The 19618-nt window shown below is 42.1% G+C and overlaps 1 protein-coding gene across 4 annotated transcripts in view; it reads right to left on the reverse strand.

Moving 5' to 3' along the window:
• The window catches only part of Sash1 (SAM and SH3 domain containing 1), a 280149-nt gene that overhangs the window by 162059 nt on the left and 98472 nt on the right, over window positions 1–19618 (reverse strand). Inside the window, exon 1 of one of the 4 annotated variants that reach the window (XM_074072428.1) lies at window positions 12421–12753. The exons of 1 other annotated variant lie outside the window; for it this stretch is intronic. In XM_074072428.1, the coding sequence (XP_073928529.1) occupies window positions 12421–12501 (81 nt within the window). In that variant the 5' untranslated portion in view covers window positions 12502–12753. Of the gene's footprint in view, window positions 1–877; window positions 1085–12420; window positions 12754–19618 lie in introns of those variants that run through there. 2 more of the 4 variants (XM_074072427.1, XM_020157590.2) reach the window with 2 other exon arrangements.

Genomic DNA, 19618 nt, shown 5'->3' on the forward strand with positions numbered 1-19618 from the left:
GATGCTTCCTAAAAACATCTCCCATTTGAAAAAAGGAAAGATCTCAAAGTAAAAATGTTCAGTCTTTTCTAATGACCCATGCATTTGGTCATTCCAGATCTATACACTACAGTTCTCTTTCTATACAAGAAATAAGATGCCTGACTGTAATAACTCCCATCCATCTAAGTGCAGTGGACCTGCCTAACAACAGCTCCACCAAACAAGATCTATTAATTCCTCAGAGTATTAAACTCTCCTCAGGTTAAAACTTCACCCTCTCTCCATGTGTAAAAACTGCTTTCCCAAATTATGCCAACTCCGTGGGCGGTTTTAAGTCACTGGACATTTCAAAAACACTTGACAGCACAGACTTAGCAAAATAAGTCCTATTGTTTTTAGCCCCAAACATATAAAACAAATATACTGTAATTCTACTAACTGCAAAAACTGCGAACAGAATAAGTAAACACACGCTGGCGGCCCTGAATAAGGAAATGGTTGTGTTCTTCCCGTGGCCACACAACAAATGGTGACCAGATAAACATCAGTCCCATCAGCCTCTTCCAGATCCCACTGGGAGAAGTCCACCAGCCAAATGTTTACAAGTAGTATTTACATCTCCTCTTTGAAGGGCTCTTTCTTGCTTTTTCTACACCAACTCTTAGCAGGTGTCCCTGATTAAACTGTAGCACATTCTGCCCGGTGGTAGAAAAAGTGTCTTTGATGTGATCGTGGCTGGTTATTTTTTAATTGGGGTTTGAAATCCTATCCTATGTGTATTTAACCCTCTAAGAACCAGAGCAAGGGGAGGGAGACTCGGCTAAGAGAGGGGCGCCGGGTTGGATGGGCGAGAAGTGAGCCCGGGTCCCCGCGCCTCGTTCCCCAGGTAGCTCACCAGGATGCCCATCACGTCGGTCCAGAGCCGGGCGAACGCCTCGGAGGTGCCGGCTTCAGGCTCAGGTTGAGGTTCAGGTTCGGGCTCCGGCGCCGGGCCAGCTGCTCCCGCGTCTTCCTCCATGGCCGCGTCCCGCGCGCGGGCCGTGCGCCCGGGTCCCCGCAGCGCACTCGCCCTGCAACAGCTCCCGGCCTCCGGGGCTGCAGGGTCCCCGCCCGCGGCGTCACCGAGCCGCGCCCCCGCGCAGCATGCCCAGGGCGGCCCGGCCAGCCCCCCGGGGCCCCGCGCAGGCGCCCGCACCTCGGCTCCAAGTGGCCGCGGGCAGTGCGACTGACAACTCCAGAAACTTTCCCGGCCCGACTCGGCGCGGCCACCCGGAGCCCGAGCAAAGTCCGCACCACTGGGAGCGGCGGCGGGGAGCTCGATCGGCCCACCAGCAATTAACCCCGCCGCCGAGGCGTCGCTTCCTGGGACGGGGACCGGGCGGCGGCGGCACGCGACTCACTCCTGCTGGCAAGTCTGGGCAGGACCCCGCAGGGGGACGCGGCGCGTCGGGACCTGGGATGCAACTGCCGGGACCCCTCCGTTCAAAATGAGCTCTTCCAGCTCCACATGACTCTCCCCCCTCCAGGCGCAAGAAAGCGTTTAGCAACAAAAGGTGCTCTGATGGCAGGCTCTTTGCATGGAAATGAGCCCGGGACAGGAGAACAAATCGCCTGTTGACAGAGCCACCGCGCCGCGGCCTCAGGCCCGCACCGGTCCCCAATCACGCCATTCACTGCGGCGCTGCGGGTCCCACAAACCGCACAAAGTTAATCTTTAAGCCACTCCTGCCGAAAGAATTCACAAGGAGGGTCGTTACAAGGCACACCTCGCCCCCTCGGAAAGGCAACCGACCTAAGGAATTATAACCCTGCTTTCTCAGCCAAGACTTCGCGGGGGAAAAAAAAAAACAAGTGTGAAGGCTTGGGCACGAGCCATTGTTTGGATCGTTTTAGGAGTGGGACATTTTGGCTCCTGAGTCCCCACAATGCTAGGCACTGCTAGGGCTTTCCGCTAATTAGGGGAAATGCCCCTTGGCTCGGGGGCGCCTTACTTTAAGCACACAGGCAACTGGCTCTTTTCAAAACTAGATGTTAATGGTTGTAGCCACTCAGACCCTGCACACTTGGACCCCGTGTGTTTTTTCCAAGGGGAAGATCCGTGACGGATTTATTTTATGAGGGAAATAGCCCTGGAGAGGTTATTTTTTCCTTCTGTGATTTTTTCTTTTAAGCCACTTAGTATTTTCCCTGGGAGATGACAATTCGTGTCACGTTTGATTTGGTGATTGATCACGTTGGGAAAGTTAAGAAATCACAAGGAATCTCTGTTAAAGAGTTGGGATGGGGGGAATCAGGTGAGGTGCCGCAGGGAGAAAAAAGTCTTGTGTTTCAGAAGTTTCTCCTGTTTTATGGGATTATTTTTTTTTTTCTCCTGAGCCCACATAAAAAGGAGGGGTTGAGAAAGTATCTTTGAATTCCTCTTGACAAAGCATAATTGCCTTGCTGGGGACACCAACCCATGCAATGATGAATAGCTTTACAGGAAAATTCAAAACATACAAAAAAAACCGATGGGGCTGGAGGTATAGTTTAGTGGTAGTGTGCATTCGGAGCCCTGAATTCAATTCCCAGCACCAACAAATTAATCAGTTTATGAGCACAATTCCTGATGATGCTGTTTTTGAAAAGAAAGAAAAGCAAGAGCCAGGCATAGTGGTACCAGCTTGTAATCCCAACACTCAGGAGGCTGAGGCAGGAGGATGCAAATTTGAGGCCAGCCTGGGCTAAACTCTGTGTCAAAAAAAACAAAAGAGAAGGCTCTCCCTTGGTAGTAACCAGATATCCATGCAGAATGAGAAAGAGCACTGGACCATGGGACAGTATTGCCAGGCCTGATGCTTTTCTGGGCTGATACAGAGTTAGACCAGATGGATTTCCAAGGCTCTCACATGATCTATGATTCTGTGAACCCAAGTAAATTCTGTTAAGGTGGTCTCTAAAACAAAAAAGTGACCAGGTGCTGCTGGCTCATGCCTGTAATCTTAGCTTCTTGGGAGGCTGAGATCAGGAGGATAGATAGGTTCAGGGACAGCCTGGGCAAATAGTTGGGGAGACCCCATCTCCAAAATAATTAGAGCAAAATGGACTGGAAGTGTGGCTCAAGCCAAAGCCCTGAGTTCAAACCCTAGAATCACCACACACAAAAAAAGTAATTTCTATAGAGACATGCAAATGGTTACATGACGAGAAAAGATATATAACCCCTACAGTTGATTTTACAGGTATATTTAAAGTGTTCAACCAGGTAGCCATATGGTACTTTTTCAAATTCAAGAAAAGGCCTAGTCCTGCTTCCACTAAGGGCAGCTTATCCTCTGTATAAAAACCTCCTGGCAAGTGACTGGGCATCAGGCAAGCAGGACAGGGGGTGGGAATTAGGATAAGAGTTGACTCCTCAACACCAGTCCTGGGTCTTTGTCTTCTTACTCACATGACTGGGGGCAAAGCATTTGACCTTTCTACTGCTGTTGCCCCATCCCAGATGAGGCAAGGCCAAGCTAATTGCCACCCACAGTTTCCTGGTCATCTTAAACACAGGTACAACTTAGCCACAAAACATACACACATATCACTATAATTGAATCTTAGCCAGCACTTGGCACTTGTAGAAATCGGTCTACCCTTGAACACCCTAGATATTTAAGCTCCTTTTCCTAGGTCTTCCTAACACCTGGCTGGGGAAATTAGATAACAATATTTGTGGGGGGGCGTGATGATACCTCTAAATATAACGTGAAATTTTACATTTGCTGTATTGCCTGATGTCTCTTTTCTACTCCTGGAGCATGAATAATTTTGTTGACCACTTAAAAATGAAGCTGATGAACTGGAGATGGAGCTCAAGCAGTAGAGTACAGCTTTGCAGGCACAAACCCCAGAGTTCAAATCCCAGTCCCACCAAAAAAAAAAAAAAGAAGATGAATCTCTTTACTCATCATCTTCCATGAATGAACTAAAAAATGAGTCTGGTCACTGCCCTCAAGATTGAGTCTTTTCTCCTTTTATCTAACAAATTCCTTCAGGAGAGTTAAAAGAAAAAAACAAAACCAGTTTCCTTATAAAAGAATCACCATCACCTTTAGCCTTATCTTACATTATTCTTTCAGAGTCCCAAGGGGTTACCAGTTCCCCAGGACTTATTTATAGTAGCATTCTAACCCTGAAGGCAGGGAAGGGCTTGAAGATCTGGACCATACCCCTTATGTTATAGATCAAAAAACAGCTTTGAATGGTCAGTCCAAGTGAACACATCTATGTGGGTAGAATCAAACCTGGTTGTTTTGAAGGCTCTTTCATCTATATTGTACTACATTTGATTCCCACAAACCTCTGCCAGGCAAACAAATGTGGACACTTCACTGATGATGGCTTTACTAACTTCCTGCTTTCCTTTTTTTCCCTTTCCTCAGGGCTCTCATCTGGCTTGTTGAACGTGAAGTCAATTCTGTGAGTCCTGACAAATGTTTCCTGTGACAAATGAACAAAAAACTACCAGTATGCTTTTACTGAGAATATTGGTGATATTGCAATCTCCATAAGCATTAGTTATTGGAAATGAGTTTCTAACACACTGTTAAACATGAAGTGTATGACACATGCATACATATACGTGTTTATACTGACTTGCTTTGTAAAAAGTGGTTCTGACTGTGGGTCAGGATTACAAAAGTTGCAGGGTATTCAGGGTACAGTGGCAGCCTAGGTAGGTCTGCAAAAGAAAGGCCAATAAAGGAAAGATAACTAGTCTATTGTTTGGCAAAGGTTCAGTTTCATAGTAGAATGCATAAGTACAATGGAGCCAAGTCAAAGCTAGGCTTGAATTTTTACTCAAGTTTTTAGAAGACAGCAGACAAGTCATTTTTCCTTCATCTGTAAAATGGGAAGGTTCCATCTATTAACACAGTTCTAAGGCAATCTATGACCATGCAAGAATTTCTATAAATCTGAACTTTGCCTCCTTTCCTACCTTTTGCTCTTCCTTTCCCATCCACTCACCTGTGGACTGTGTCTATAGACAGGAGATTTCCTTGTTCACACTTAAGTCTCTTGAATCACACAAATGAGTTGTCCCAGCCCTGGAATGTGGTTGCTGAGAAATGGAGTTGGGAGTTACCTCTGGCTAAGTTCCATGATGAGAACTCTTCGGCTCTCACAGTGAAGATAAAAGCAGCAGAAAAACAGTTCCATTTATTGAAAACTTACTTTCTGCTAGCAATCATGCTTGACTTTTTTTTTTTCATAGTACTGAGGATTGAACCCAGGGCTTCTTGCATGCTAGACAAGAGCTCAGCTCCTGAGCTACACCCAGCCAGTTGGGCTTGTATTTAAAAGACATCATTGAAACTTTCAACCCTCCCAAAATGGAACAGGATTTCCCATCATAATCCAGTACTGGCACCCAGCTCCTTCTCACTTGAGTCTGTTACATCCATCCACTGATTGACAGTCCCATCCAACTTTCTCAGTCAAGGTCAAATTTATGCACTTCTCCCCACCTCCAGTACCCACACCTGAGACCACACTGCTATCATTTCCTGTGATACTTTATCTGGAGAACTGCTTCTCAGAGTGGGACATGGGGTGAGGCCCTGAGTTCAAACCACTGCTATGTGGCCATTAGCACCATATAGAAACTTGGAAATGCAAAATTTCTGGCCCAACCCCAAGCCTACAAATCCAGACAATGTGGGTGGGTGGGTGGGGGTAGGACAGGCATTATGGGGGGGAGGTTGTTTTGTTTGGTTTGGAGCAGTGATGGAATTTGAACTCAGGGCTTCGCACTTGCTAGGCAGGCTCTACTGCTTGAACCTCTTGCCCAGATCTGTTTTAACAAGCCCTATGATGTGTTCTTAAATTAAAAACTAAGTATTTAAGTGAAACGTTTTGCCCTTGCAAACTTTGAGCATTAGAATAAGAAAAAGGGACATATTGCTGAAGAAATATGAAGTTTTAACACAGAATATATTTTAAAGGTACACAAAATCGCTTGGGTCTTTTGTTTATTTTTGGTTTTGCTTGTTATGATGCTGAGGATCAAACGGAAGACCTCATGCATGCTACGCAAGAGCTCTCCCACTCAGCTACATCCCCAGCCCCACCAGTAGATTATTTTTTTAAACTCCCTGGTAAAAGAAGCTGTCAAAGACAAGTGGTTGGAAATCCCCAAATCAGATATTCAGAGATATTTGGTTTTCAAGGGTATTAAATATTCAAACAAAAATATGTTCTCCGTGAGATCAGTACATGTTTTAAGAAGAAAGATTCACTTAAATCCTTAGTTTTTTTTAAACATCACATTTTCTGCTTAGAACAAAAATTCCATGTGAAGGATTATAAATAGCCCAATTTCTTTTTTAACCATACTATCTGCTGCTGAAATTGAGCAATGAAAATAAGTTAAATTTATTTTCATTGAAATTTTATTTTTGTTAAATTTTTGCCAATAGTCAACAACCCTCCCTGGCACTCCTCCCAGGGGCTTTCCACAATGCCTTGGGGAACTAAATTCAAGGAAAGACTGATATGCTGAAGTGCTTTTCCCCATTACAACCTCCAACAAATTTCGTTTACAAATGCCTTCAAGGTGAGCCAAACCCATTGAAACCATTACAAGCCCCTTCATGAGGCTGGTGGAGCGGCTCAAGTGGTAGAGCACCTGCCTAGCAAGCTTGAGGCCCTGAGTTCAAACCCCAGGACTGCCAAAAAATTAAATAAATAAGTAAATAAATAAGTGCCCCTTTATCAGGGAATACTGAGTAAGAGAGATGAGAAAAGAGCTAAGAGCAAATCAAAGAGAAATTAAAATACAAGTGAAGTTAATCAGAATAGGTCAGGGGGAGAAGGTAAACTAAGTACCGATACAGGGCTATAAATGCTTTTCTCTGAATTCTACTCTGCTGAGCAATGCTAGCTGATTACAGGGTCTTCATCCCTGCTGATGTAAACATCAAGGTTGTGCCTGGCAATGATTCTGTCATACAATAGTACTGTCACAGATAGATATTTCATTTACATTTATACCAGAGGGTCAGACTAGATGATTTCTCTATGTAGTCCAAGCTGGCCTCAAACTTTCTATCCTCCAGCCTCAGCCTCCTGAGTGCTAGGATTACAGGAGTGTACCACTGCACCTAGCCAGACTAGAAGATTTCTAAAGCTGCCTATAATTCTGAACTAGGAGGATTTTGAATTCACACCTTAAGTTCAGAATTATAGACAGGAAACAAAATTCTGATGGGCTGTATACAGGTTTTGAGAATCAAAACAGTGTGCTACCCAAATTAAATATCATTCTGCTTAAGACAAAAAAAAAGAAAAAGACTTCAACTTTCAACTAACCATCAAGTGACTCGAATTAAGATGAGAGCAGTCTCTCATGTGAAGTGTGATGAGGGAGAAGAAAAAAGAAATATGAAGAGAGGTGATTTTTAGAATTGTATTCTCTGCTATTTATCTTTTTCACTTAGGAGAGTATAAAAAGTACATGTTAAAGTACATGGTAGAGTGCATGCCTGGCAAGCACAAGGCCCTGAGTTCAAACCCTAGGACTACATAAATGAGAACAAGAACAAAAAGAGATCAGAGATTATGTTAATATTTCCAAGTTATGCAAGGACAGACTTAAAAGCACAGCTGGGAAGTATCCACCACCCAAATTGACTCATCAATCTTGTCTATTTTATAAACTGTACCTATGAGATGCCTACTTGGCTGTCTCTGTTGCTTAAACATGGTTGTGGAAAATAATTTTCTTCCTGTTAAATTTAAAAGCTCCAGTCAAAATTGCCCTCTGCTTCTTTGAGTTGCCACTTTAGAGTACACAGGACAGAAGACTCCTGCTTGCAGAGTGAATTCTGTAAACATAGACTGTTGCAGTCTTGCCTGGATTGAGGTACTATCCAGAATACTTTGGTTGAACAACAACAAATTCATGATTAATGACACTCATGTATGAATTTTTTTAAAGACTCTGAGCTGATGATAACATTCTGGGAAAACCATGTACTGACCCATTAAAACAAAAGTGTGATGTCCTTTTTACTATCTTTTTTTTTTTCTTTTGGTGGTACTGGGGTTTGAACTCAGGGCCTCATGCTTGCTAAGCAGGCACTCTACCACTTGAGTCACCTCACCAGCTTACTATCTATTTTTAAGAAGAGTTGGTAATCTATTATAGAAATTGCTTGAGGAACAACCATGAGTCTTGGGAACTCAGCCCTGCTGACTCTTATTTCGTTCTGTTCTATGTTGTTCATGAAGGAGTCTAGATTTTGGATCACAAGGAAGAAGATTTCAAGATTTTTTATACTGTGGGCTATTACAAAAAACAAAACAAAACCAAAAACCTCCCATCTTGTTCCTACAAAAAGAGTAAGGGGGGGAGGGGAAGGAGTAAGAAAGAGTAATAAAAGGGGTAAACATGGCAAAGCACATTATATGCAAGTATGGAAGTGTCATGAAATCCCCTCCTTTGCATAATTTAATATATGCCAATAAAAAATAACCAAAACAAGAACACTCCCAACTTTCCTCCAGCTGTAAAATTCTATTATTTTAGAATTTCAGAACCAGGTCTTCCTTTCCATGTGACCTAACTCATATTTTCCCACAGATAGTAAGTCCTATGGACTACCCCGAGTTGTTCAAGGCTGTTTTCCTCTTCTGGGTACTTTCTTTCAAATTGCATTTCCTGTGACACACACACAGATGCACACACACACACACACACACACACACACAAAGACTCAGTTATCTCAGTTTCTCTGAGCCGCCTTACACAATTGAAGATATAAATAAGTGAACTCTGTGAAGAACTCATCAAAAGAGGTGGCGCCATGGGACTGTTTCAATGAGCTTCTCACATGTGGGGACAGAAAGCTTTGAGTAGCAGGACTTTGGGGTCAGGGTTACTTCTTTAATTAGTGCCTGGTCAAGTTTGGTGACCAACTCTGTTTAGAGCAGAGCACGGCATGCATTGCTCCTATGGGCTGAATGAGATTTGAAAAGTAGAAGCATTATCAATATGTGCGAGCAGCACTGGGTTTTCTGCACTATTTCCCTCTCAATGAATGCAATAAAAACTTTTTTAAAGAATGAATTATCTAGGCATAATTGTCCCCTCTGCCTTATAAGTGAAAACACCTAGGTGCTAACTACCCTCTATTTCATGAATGTTCTCAAAAATCAGATGATGCTGATTCCAATAGCAAAGAGACACTTAACAAAGACGCCTTGTTCTAAAAATGAGGTCATTTGGACAGTCCATCCATTAAGAAAAAGCCTATTTTGCTTTCAGAGGTCACCTATCGGGGCAGGAAATCCATCTTTCAGCCAGTGAACCAACATCTGGCCTGAGTCTTCCAGGCTGAAATGTCAATTTCCTGACCTAAATGGAACACACATGGAAGAAAAAAAAAAAAAGGCAAAAATACAAATCTTCGTTTGCTGAAGTATTATTCAGCAACTGCATAACAAGGATCCTCAAAAACGAACAAATAAGAAAACTACACCTTATTGATCAAAATAAATGAAAACAGTGAAGTACTTGTATGAAATTTAGATTCCTGTAACAACCCACATATAAATGATAGCAAATGAAACAAATCAATCATTCACTAAAAAGTCCATAAATAAATTTATTTTAATCTAAACCAGTTAAAAACAAGTCATGCTGATTCATTCCAGGCTAGGCAAAAATTTGCTTCTTTTGTTTTGTTTTTTGTGCTGGGGATTGAACCCAGGGTTTCATGAGTGCTAAGCACATGTTCTTCCATACAACCCAGTTCCAATATTTTCTTTTGTGCTTTGAAAAGAGGACTGGGGGAGGAGTTGACTACCCTCATCAACAGGATAAAACTTGAAGGACAGAACTGAGAGGATGTTTGTTATGGTTTGAGTATGGGATATCCCCCAGAGGCTCTAGTGTCTTCCCAAAATAACACTATTTTGGGAAGTGGTGAAAACTTTAGAAGGTGAGACCTAGCTGGAGGAAGTAACCCTTTGGGGTGAACTTTGAAGGCTATATCTGGTACCTAAGCCCTTTTTATCTCTCTCTGTTTCCTGTCCACCATGAGGTGACTTACCTCTGTCCCACACTCCAGCTGTCAAGCTGTTCTACCTCACCACAGGCTCAGAATCATCAGAGTCAATGACTATGGATGGAACCCTCTGAAACCATGAGTCAAAATAAATCCTTCCTCTCTGGTTTGTCTCAGGTATTTGGTCACAGCAGCAAGAAAGACTAGCACAAGAAAGTAATCTTTTAGAGGTGGGCTGAAAATGCCATAAGGCTTTTCATTTATAGGGGCTGAGTGTATAGCTCCAGTCAATAGAGCAAGTGGATGCTTGACCTGGGCAAGGCTCTGAGTTGAATCCCCAGCACCAAAACCAAAAAATCCTATTTCATGTGTAATTTTCAAATTTGCCATTCAATTTGTTCTTTGTACTCTTAGAAAATAGTTCAGAATTTTTACTAGCTTTTTATTGGCCTAAAATTCAATCATTCCTTCATCCATGTAACAAACAGTAATTGAATGCCAATTATATCTGACATGGTATTAGGGATCCACAACGGACAGGCTTGTTTTCCCAACTATCTACTTCGCCAGGGAGACAGAAAAGGAAATAATAGGAATACACACAATAAAGAAGTGCTCAAGTGGGTGGAGAGAGAGAAGAGGTCACAGAAGAGGTGATCCCTATGAAGGGTGTTGCCAGCCAGTCAAGGAAGGGAGAGGAATTAGAGTGTAAAGTCCCAGTGAGGAAGGTGTGATAGGATGTCTGAGGACGGACGACCTGCGTGCCAGGGTAAGAGGGAGGATTTTGTTATGTCTGCCCCTCTAATGTCATGCTTTGCTGTAACTCCACCCCATTCAATTTTGAATCAAGAAGTCGGAGTAGAACAGGGGGTACAAGCCGGTTGTAGATAACTTGCCTAGCATTTGCAAAATCCTGACTCACACCCAGCACCAGTAAATAAATAAATACATAAATAAATTTTAAAAAGAGAGAGAGAGAGAGAGAGGGGAGAGAGAGAGAAGAGAAAGCAGAGTAGCCTCTGGGTTCCATCTCTAGCATGAAACAAACATGAGAAAAAGAATTTAAAAATAAAGCAGAGCAGTAATGCAAGTGTGTGTTAAAATCTGATTATATCACACTAGCTACTGCAATAAAAGCAATATGGAGTCACTTGGGTTTTGAATGGGAATGTATTAAATTGTGATTTAGGTTTGTTTCTTTGAGACAGGGTCTGGCTATATAGCTCAACCTCACAATCTTCCTGCCTCATCCTGGTGAATGTTGGGATTACAGTGTATGCTGCCACACTCAGCAACTTCCAAAAGTCATGTTACTAATCTAAGCTTGAGGTTGTAATGGTGCCATGGCAAATACCAGGACTCACTCTCCTGACGCTCATTTCAACTCCTTTCCTGTACGCAGGGGCTGGGAAGCTAAAATTTATACTTCTTAGGGTTCCCTTGCAGCTACAGCTAAGGTTCAACCACTTTAACACATTTGCATAAGGCTTTGAGACTGGACTTGCTCCTGCACAGCTTGGTTACAAGGATGGAAGAAGTCCATAGCACTGACTTTCTGATTTGGAGGCACCTGATGGTGGCAGAAGCATCCGTTAATTCTGGGTGGTCCGTTCTGGGTGCAGTTTTCCAGATTTAGGGTGACCAACCATCCTGTTTTGCCTGTCAGCTATAGCACTGAAAATCTTTTTTATTTTAAATAAATTTTTATTAGGATATATTCATTATACGGGGGGGGGGAATTCATAGTGACAATTCTGATTAGACTTATAGTGTACATTATTTTATTGACCCATCGTCTCTCCCTTCAGCACTCTCCCCACCCCACTTAAAGCAATTGCAAGAGATTTCTTAGTTCTGTTTCATGTAAGTATATGAAGTATACCATCACCTTAATCTCCTTCCTTCACCCTCCCCCACACTGGTACTCCCCCTGCCATACATACACACACGGTACCTATTTTATATTCTTGGTTTTCGTATTAATGTTTAAGATGATGTTCAAAGGGGTCTCTCAATGTATCTCTGCTGTGAGTATTCTTTACTTTGGTCCATTCAGCCCCTCCCATTGCTCTCCCTTACCCCTTTACCTCCCATCCCCCATTTTTCAACAGCTTTCAATATGCATCCTTATATCCTCTACCTTCACATCTTAGGTTATGCGATATTATTGATGCTCTATCATTCTCTTTTCTTTTCCCTCTTTCCCCGAGTTCCATAGAGTTGTTCCACTGTTCCAAACATGTTCTACAGCTGAGTTTGTACATGATCATGTTTGTTTTTGTGTGTATGTTTATGTTTATCTTTGGATCTATCTTCCACATATGAGAGAAACATGCGTCTTTTGTCTTTCTGATCCTGGCTAACTTCACTTAACATATGTCATTCAATCGCATCCATTTACCTTCAAACCACATGTCAGTATTCCTTGTGGCTGAGTAACACTCCATTGTGTGCATATACCACAATTTCTTGATCCATTCATCAGTTGTAGGGCACCTGGGTTGTTTCCAGAGCTTGACTGTTGTGAACAGTGCTGTGATGAACATCTGTGTACAGGTGTCTCTACTCTATCCTGTCTTACGTTCCTTTGGGTAGACACCCAGGAGTAAGCACCAAAAATCTTTCATTCTGAAAATCCTTCAGTCTCAGTCACAGGGAAATTGCAGTCATTCTTAAAAGCTCAGCTGAGTGCATTTCTTCAGTCTTCCCAACAATTCTGAGTGGTCTCTGTTTTCATACAGCTCTTAAAAAAAAAAAAAAAACTAAAGTAGGTCCTTCTTTTCTGCACCTAAAAGCTCAGAAGAAGGTAGCCATGAGCAATGGCTCTGAGGGTGGAGTGGAGAAGATTCCAGAACATTTGGAAGCTGGCTAGGAAGGGCTGGGTGGTGATTAACTGGATAGGGGAGTTTGGCTTATGCAACCAGGAGGACAACAGTGCCACTCACAGAGGTGAGTGGGATTGGAAAGCAGGAGTGAGAAGGAAAGTATTGAGTCCAGTTCAATCTGTGAGGAACTGTGCTTGTGGAATGGCCACATCTACAGTTCCTGGATGATCTAGAACTCAGGAGGGCACTGTGGGCGGTGAGGACAGGACAAGCCTTCCATGACTCCTCCTTATTCCTCAGTCCTTCCTCCTTCAATCTTTCCAGCCTGCTGCCCCTCCCACTCCCCATGCCTCAGTCATACTGTACTTACTTGGAGAACCTCATTCTTGCCTTCTAGCCCTTAGACATGTGGGTCACATATGATTAGCTCCTCTCTTAAGCTGGTAAATACAGGTTACCAAGGAAGCCTTGCCTGGCCTTTCCCAAAGCTGGGAGAATTGCATCTTTGTAGCACCCAGCTGTTTTCCTGTCATAATAGTTAATCTTGCTTCTTGCAGTTACTTATTGAGTTGCACCCTCTCCCCTGTTTAACTGTTCACGGTTGATATTCCAGTAGCTTGCTTTGTACCTGGCACATGGGAGGCATTAAAATGTTATGTGACAAGGGAAATCACAACACAGAGGAAAGAGGGCAGTGAGTATCAAATGTGGGCATGCATTGTAATCACTGTGGTACTTTAAAAAGCACAGGTATACAGGCCCTAGCTAGAACTATGTCAGAATCATTGGAGATGGGGCCCAGGTGCCTTTATTTTTGGTTTTGAAAGAGCCACAGGTGATTTTCTTGGCTAGTTAGGAATGAAGTCCACCCATGTAAAAATGAAAAACTGCAAAGGGCAAAAACTGGAGAAAGAAGAGCAAAATGACACAATGTCTGATAGAGAGGTCTCACAAGCAGGAGGAGAATGAGGGTGGTATAAGTTCTGAAGATGAGGATTTTGGGAAAGAGAGAGGCATCCCTGGCAGTGGCCAATACTAGAGAAAAATGACAGAGGGGTGAAGCAGCAGCTGATGATGCATTCTGGAGTTACTGAGACCCTTACTCAGTCACTGCAATTTCAGGGTCAGGGGAAGTCATAGGAACTGGGTTATAGCAGACTGAAGAATGGCTGGCAGAAAAAAAGCCCTAAGGGAGGTGATAAGGACTGTGATAAGGCACTCAGAGGAAGAGTGCCTAAGTGCTAGATGCCAGGTTCCACCCCCAGCAAGGTAACAACAACAATAACAATGAAGGAAAGAAGGGAGGGAGAGAGATCACAAAGTTTGGAAACATGTTTGAGAATATGAAAGATTTGAGCCAATTTATAAATTAAGCAGAAAAGAAAATAGTACAGGAGGAGAGTTTGAAGGTTTAAGAGAGGGTTCTGCTGAAATAGCATCCCGGAGGAGGTGAGGGAGGTGATAACAATTTGCCTCTCTTTTAGAGGCCAAATAGATGACTCTTCCTATTAGCACACATTTCTTAGTAATAGCATCAAAATTGTAGTTTTTAAAATATTTTCAGAGTTAAGTATTGTAAGTGAGGGTTGTGTTCTAGTCCCATTTTCCTGAGCCTACTCCCAGTTCCATGACTATTTACTGAATGTTATGTTGCACTAAGCATTGGGAATATGAAAATACATCACAGATCCTGATCTTGATGAACCTTGACAGACATAAACAAGTACTGTCCACCCAGGGAGATTAAAGAATGCACACGGTGCTTTAGAAGAGGCCGGACAGTCAGTGTGGCCTTAAGGCATCATGGAAGATTTCCTGTAAGAGATTTCATCAGGTTATTGGAGGAAAGGCTTCAACAACAACAAAAAGCATTGCAGAAACAGTTGGAATTAAGCAGCTAAGCTGGATTTTTCTCCTTTGTTGAGAATAAGAGTAGTAAAGGCACAGTCACATACACTAAAATAACCTTATGTGTTAAAGAATTTGAACCTCTACTTTTAAAAAATGCAAATGAGAGAAGGGCTGGGTCTGTAGCTGAAACCAGGCAGATGGTGAGTCACTCAGCACCTTGTACACTGTAAACTAAGGTGTTAATGCTTTGGAAGAGCCATCTTTTGTATTTTGATGCTTCCTTAAGCTTCTGCCTGGCACACTGCTAACCAAGGACAGTGCCTGGGCCAAGGGCGACTGCAAAGCCTGCTATGACAGAGTACACACATTATGGAGGGAAAAAGTAAAACCTGGAACCCTTCACTATGTTTACCTGCCCAAAAGCCACAGTATTTTCTTTTTCTTTGAAATACTGGTATATGGGTCACCTCCCTTGAAATTTCTTAGTAGCAGTACCAATCAGGATCTTATCTGGATCATCTCAGCTGCTCCGGGATCTGAAGTAATCCACAAGCTTCCATGCTCGTGGTTCTTCTAAACTCCAAGTTGAAGAGCATAAGAAGAGATGTTGACAGTCTCTTACATTTCCAACATCTAACCCATGAGGGGTGCTAAGGTGCAGTAATTGGCTTAGAGAATAAACAGAAAGGAAGACTCTGAAAGAGTAAGAAGCAAGAGTATTCCTTTACTATTGAGTGGCAGCTATCTACTTAATAGGTAGATTAACTCATGTAAGAAATGCATGCATTGCAAAGTTGGTTATTTTTTTAATTTTAAGTTGCCAGGGATGCTTTGTACGTGCGCTAGACAAGCACCATAGCACTGAGCTACACGCCCAGTCCTGAAATGCATGCATTAGTGATGAGACTAGGGTATTCCCCATGTCTCCATCTAGAAATCAAGCAGTATGTTCACAAAGGTGCCAATGAATATGACTGATGGGAGGAAAATTATAATTATAAATTGGTATAAGATTTAAAAACTTGGCAGGGTGTGTCAAATAGCCATAAAAGGTTCACATCCTCAATGACCCAGCATTTGGATTCTTGCAAATTTATCTGAGTCAGTTATTGGAAAGAAATCAGAAGCTCTGTGCTCAGAGGCTTATACTGCATTTTACATAATAATGAAACTTTGGAAAGTAGCATTCACACTCCTTAACAGAAGAATGATCCAATAAACGATGATGGGGTATCTTGAAAGATTAATACCTACAGATTAAAATGTTAGTAGAAACACAGGTAAGAGCACAAGAAAATAGCCTCCATAGGAACTTAACTCAGAAATTACGAGGGCATATTATATGCACAAAGGTGAGGTGAGAACCTGCAAATGGTCTGTGCCAGAGTCTGCAATACAGTAGAGCTGAATATATTCTATTAGCACATAATAATTGTACAGTGGGGATACACTGTGACATTTACATATGTGCTCAGACAATATCTTACTAGATTCATCCCCTCCATCATTCTCCCTCATCTCCTTCCCCTGTAGAGCTGAATATTTTTAAACAAATAAGTTAATATAAGATAAAAACTGTTGATGCATTAGGATGGTGGAATTTTGAATCAAATTATCTTTGAAATTTTTTCTAAGCTGTTACCATGGTGCTTAATGATAAACATTGTTAATAACTAACATTTCTTAAGGATTTACTGGGTGCAGACCCTGCCTTACATATCAACTATTTTGTAATGCTGCCTATTCATCTTCCAAAACATGCTTGCTGTTTTCCACTTGCAGATTCAAGCATTCATGGAGGCAAATCCAAATCCAATGGCAGCCAGACCCTAGCAGTTGAGGGGGAGAGAGAGAGAAAGAGAGAGAGAGAGAGAGAGAGAGAGAGAGAGAGAGAGAGAGAGAGAGAGAGAAAGAAAACGGAAGGGAAGGAGAGAAGGAAGGAAGGAAGGAGGGACAGAGACTGAGGATCAGGACACTATTGTCTTAGATCATGGGGTCTCTGGTGGAATGCATGGGTAGGAATTTTCAGAACTCACTCAATCTAAGTGCTAGATGCCTGGTCTCGTTATATAAATACTTGCTAGAATTGGAGCCACTGAGTTCCTGAAACTGAGAGACAAAGGTAGAGTTCTTTCCCAAACAACCTCAGAAAGAATAACCTTTTACCTTTCTTAGGAGGATGTCTGAATGGCTCTCTGTTAAATGATAGAATGTATTGAGAAAGGTTTCCACACTGTAACATTTCCAAAAAGGCAGGAATGTGCCATGGCAAATAGTTCACAAATGGAAACTGAACAGATCCAACGAAAGCAAGCAGAAACTGTTGGGAGTCCCCTCAAAAAATTTTTCTCAATATTACCTCAAACCTCCTTAATAACAACAAATATCCAGAAACCACCTCTTTTGATCTACCCATAGAGTTGAACTTTCCTGGTTTTTCAGGTTTGATGATAAACATGGTGTCACAGATGATCAAAAGCTCATTATTGGAACAAATTTTACCATTGGCTCATGCATGCAGTGGTCTGCAGGGGCCACTGGATTTGCTTCCCTACAGCCAAGAGAAGTATTTAGCCTTTGGTCAGTAGTACAGCAATTTCACCCTTGATTTTTCTCAGCTACAGAGTCTACCTTCTTTTCTATTCATCTCTAGATTTTCCAATGATAGTCACTATTTTAAAAATTACTCTGTGCCATTCGCTCCTTCTTCTGATTCCTTTCCAGCTGACTTAGAATAAAAGGCAAAGTCAACCAGGTGCCATGTCAGGTCACCACTATGTTCCTCGAGGCACAAATGTCAGTATTTGTAAGCACAACCAATTCTGGATTCTTTGATTTCATTAGTTCTCCCCCACACAAAGAGCCTCACTTTGACTTTGTGCACACACACTGATCCTAGATACAGACCTTGTCCTGTGATTCTATGTACTTATTGTGCCACAGCTCAGGAACTAGAAAAGAAACCATAAATACTACCCGGACCCTCTCAACAGATGGTGCCTATTTTCGCTCAGGAACAGTTGTAATCCATGAAGGAAAAGCAGTAAAACATTTCATAAACCATGGTGTCAAATGTCACTTGCTCTCTTGTCTACAAATAAGGTTTCTAACTTTCAGTGCCTAAGAGAAGAAAAACAGAGACCCAATGCATGCTGGCCAGCACTTCTGAGAACTTTCTTCTAATCACAGATGCATTTTGAGCAAACCAATTAATCTGGGCGCCGCGCCCTGAAGTGGGCCGTGGGCCACTAGATGTTAATAACAGCGTGACATATATCTTTGCCCTGTACCCATTTGATTTGTCCCTGGCAGGAATACATGGACTTTTATTTGTGCTATTATCATCATATCCTGTCTAGACTGAAAAGAAAGAGCTCCAGAGTGCTCCCTTCATGTTCTATGAATTAAAAATGAAGAGGCCAGTCTGCCCCATTCTGCCTCAACCTCTTTCATCTAAACTGGAAAAATTGAGGGGACACAGAAGAAACTTTCAACTGGAAGAACCCAGATAAGAGTAAAACTTGACATGACATAGTGATTCTACTCCAGTACTACTATTTTTTAAGTAAATCAGTTGGAAAAATAAGGAAAGTTTTAAATTAAGCTAGGCAGAAGTAATGTTTGGACTATGTTTTGGTTCTATTTTGAAAACACTGGTAGAGATGAATGAACAAAAGGATTACTGTATCCTTAGTGCAGTGGAGAGAAAGAACTTCTGGTCCCCAAATCAGGGATTTGGGAAGGCTCAGTAGGGTGGCAGCCTACTGAATTTTGAAGTTTTGACAGGGCAAGAATGCTCCTAAAATGAAGGTAAGACAATCTCTTCAATTTAAAAAAAGTTTGGATTTATCTATAGTGGATCAGTTCGTAGGGTTATTTGCATCAGAAAAAAAAATGCTGCTCTTCTCAGTATTCATCAGAAAATGTAAGGTAGCGTCTGCACACATGGACTTTGGTTTCACACAGACCAAGGTCAGCCCACAGCAAGTTACTTTCTGAGGTTCTCTCTCTTCAGTTGTAGGTAAATGACTGTGTCCCCAGAGGGTTGATGTGAGTAGTGAATAAGACCATTGACAAAGATTTAACACCATGAGTGATGAGTGGTGCACAGTAAATAAAATAAAATATACTAGCTACATTTTTGTTTGTTTGAGACACGGCCTCACTTTGTAGCCCAGGCTGGCTTTGAACTCATGATCCTCTCGCCTTAAACTCCTAATTACTAGGATTACAAATGTGCACCACTCTGCCAGCCTTAGCTACTTTTTAATTATTATGTAGAAAATCTGTGATGAATGTATACATGAATTAATCTCAAAAAAAGAAAATCTACCTAGCAGAAAGGGAGCACTAGTCAATAAATAATTATAGTGGTTATTAAGTTTGCATTTTTAGTCTATTTAATACCAATGACACTTAATCCCTTGAACACTTATAGACAACTAACTTCCTTAAAAAATCACTTAGGGGATTGGGGTATGACTCCGTGGTAGAGCATTTGCTTAACATGTATGAGGCCCTGGGTTCAAACACTAGCATCACAAAAAAGAAATCCTTTAAACTATTTTTGTTAATATATCTGGTGCTTAGGCGAACAAAAGGTATCCTGTGTTTACTTTTCTTGTCCCTCCTCTTGTGTTAAAGACACACCAATGCTGTTTGGTAGGAAAGAGAGAAGGGAAATAGAAAGGATGTCTATTTTCATTTTCGTAGTTTTTGAGACAGGGTCTTGCTTTGTATCCCAGACTGGCCTCGAACTCATGATCTTCTGCCTTAGCCTCTTGAGTGCTAGGATTATAGGCTTGTATCACCATGCCCAGCTTATTTCCAAACCTTTGTTTTCAGGCCTAAAATGAAAACATATGCCATTGATTTTAGCAAAATGACCATGAATGTCTCAGAAATAACTCCTAGACGCAGGCA

The sequence above is a fragment of the Castor canadensis genome, chromosome 1 (assembly GCF_047511655.1).
Source record: "Castor canadensis chromosome 1, mCasCan1.hap1v2, whole genome shotgun sequence".
NCBI classification, from domain to species: Eukaryota; Metazoa; Chordata; class Mammalia; order Rodentia; family Castoridae; genus Castor; species Castor canadensis.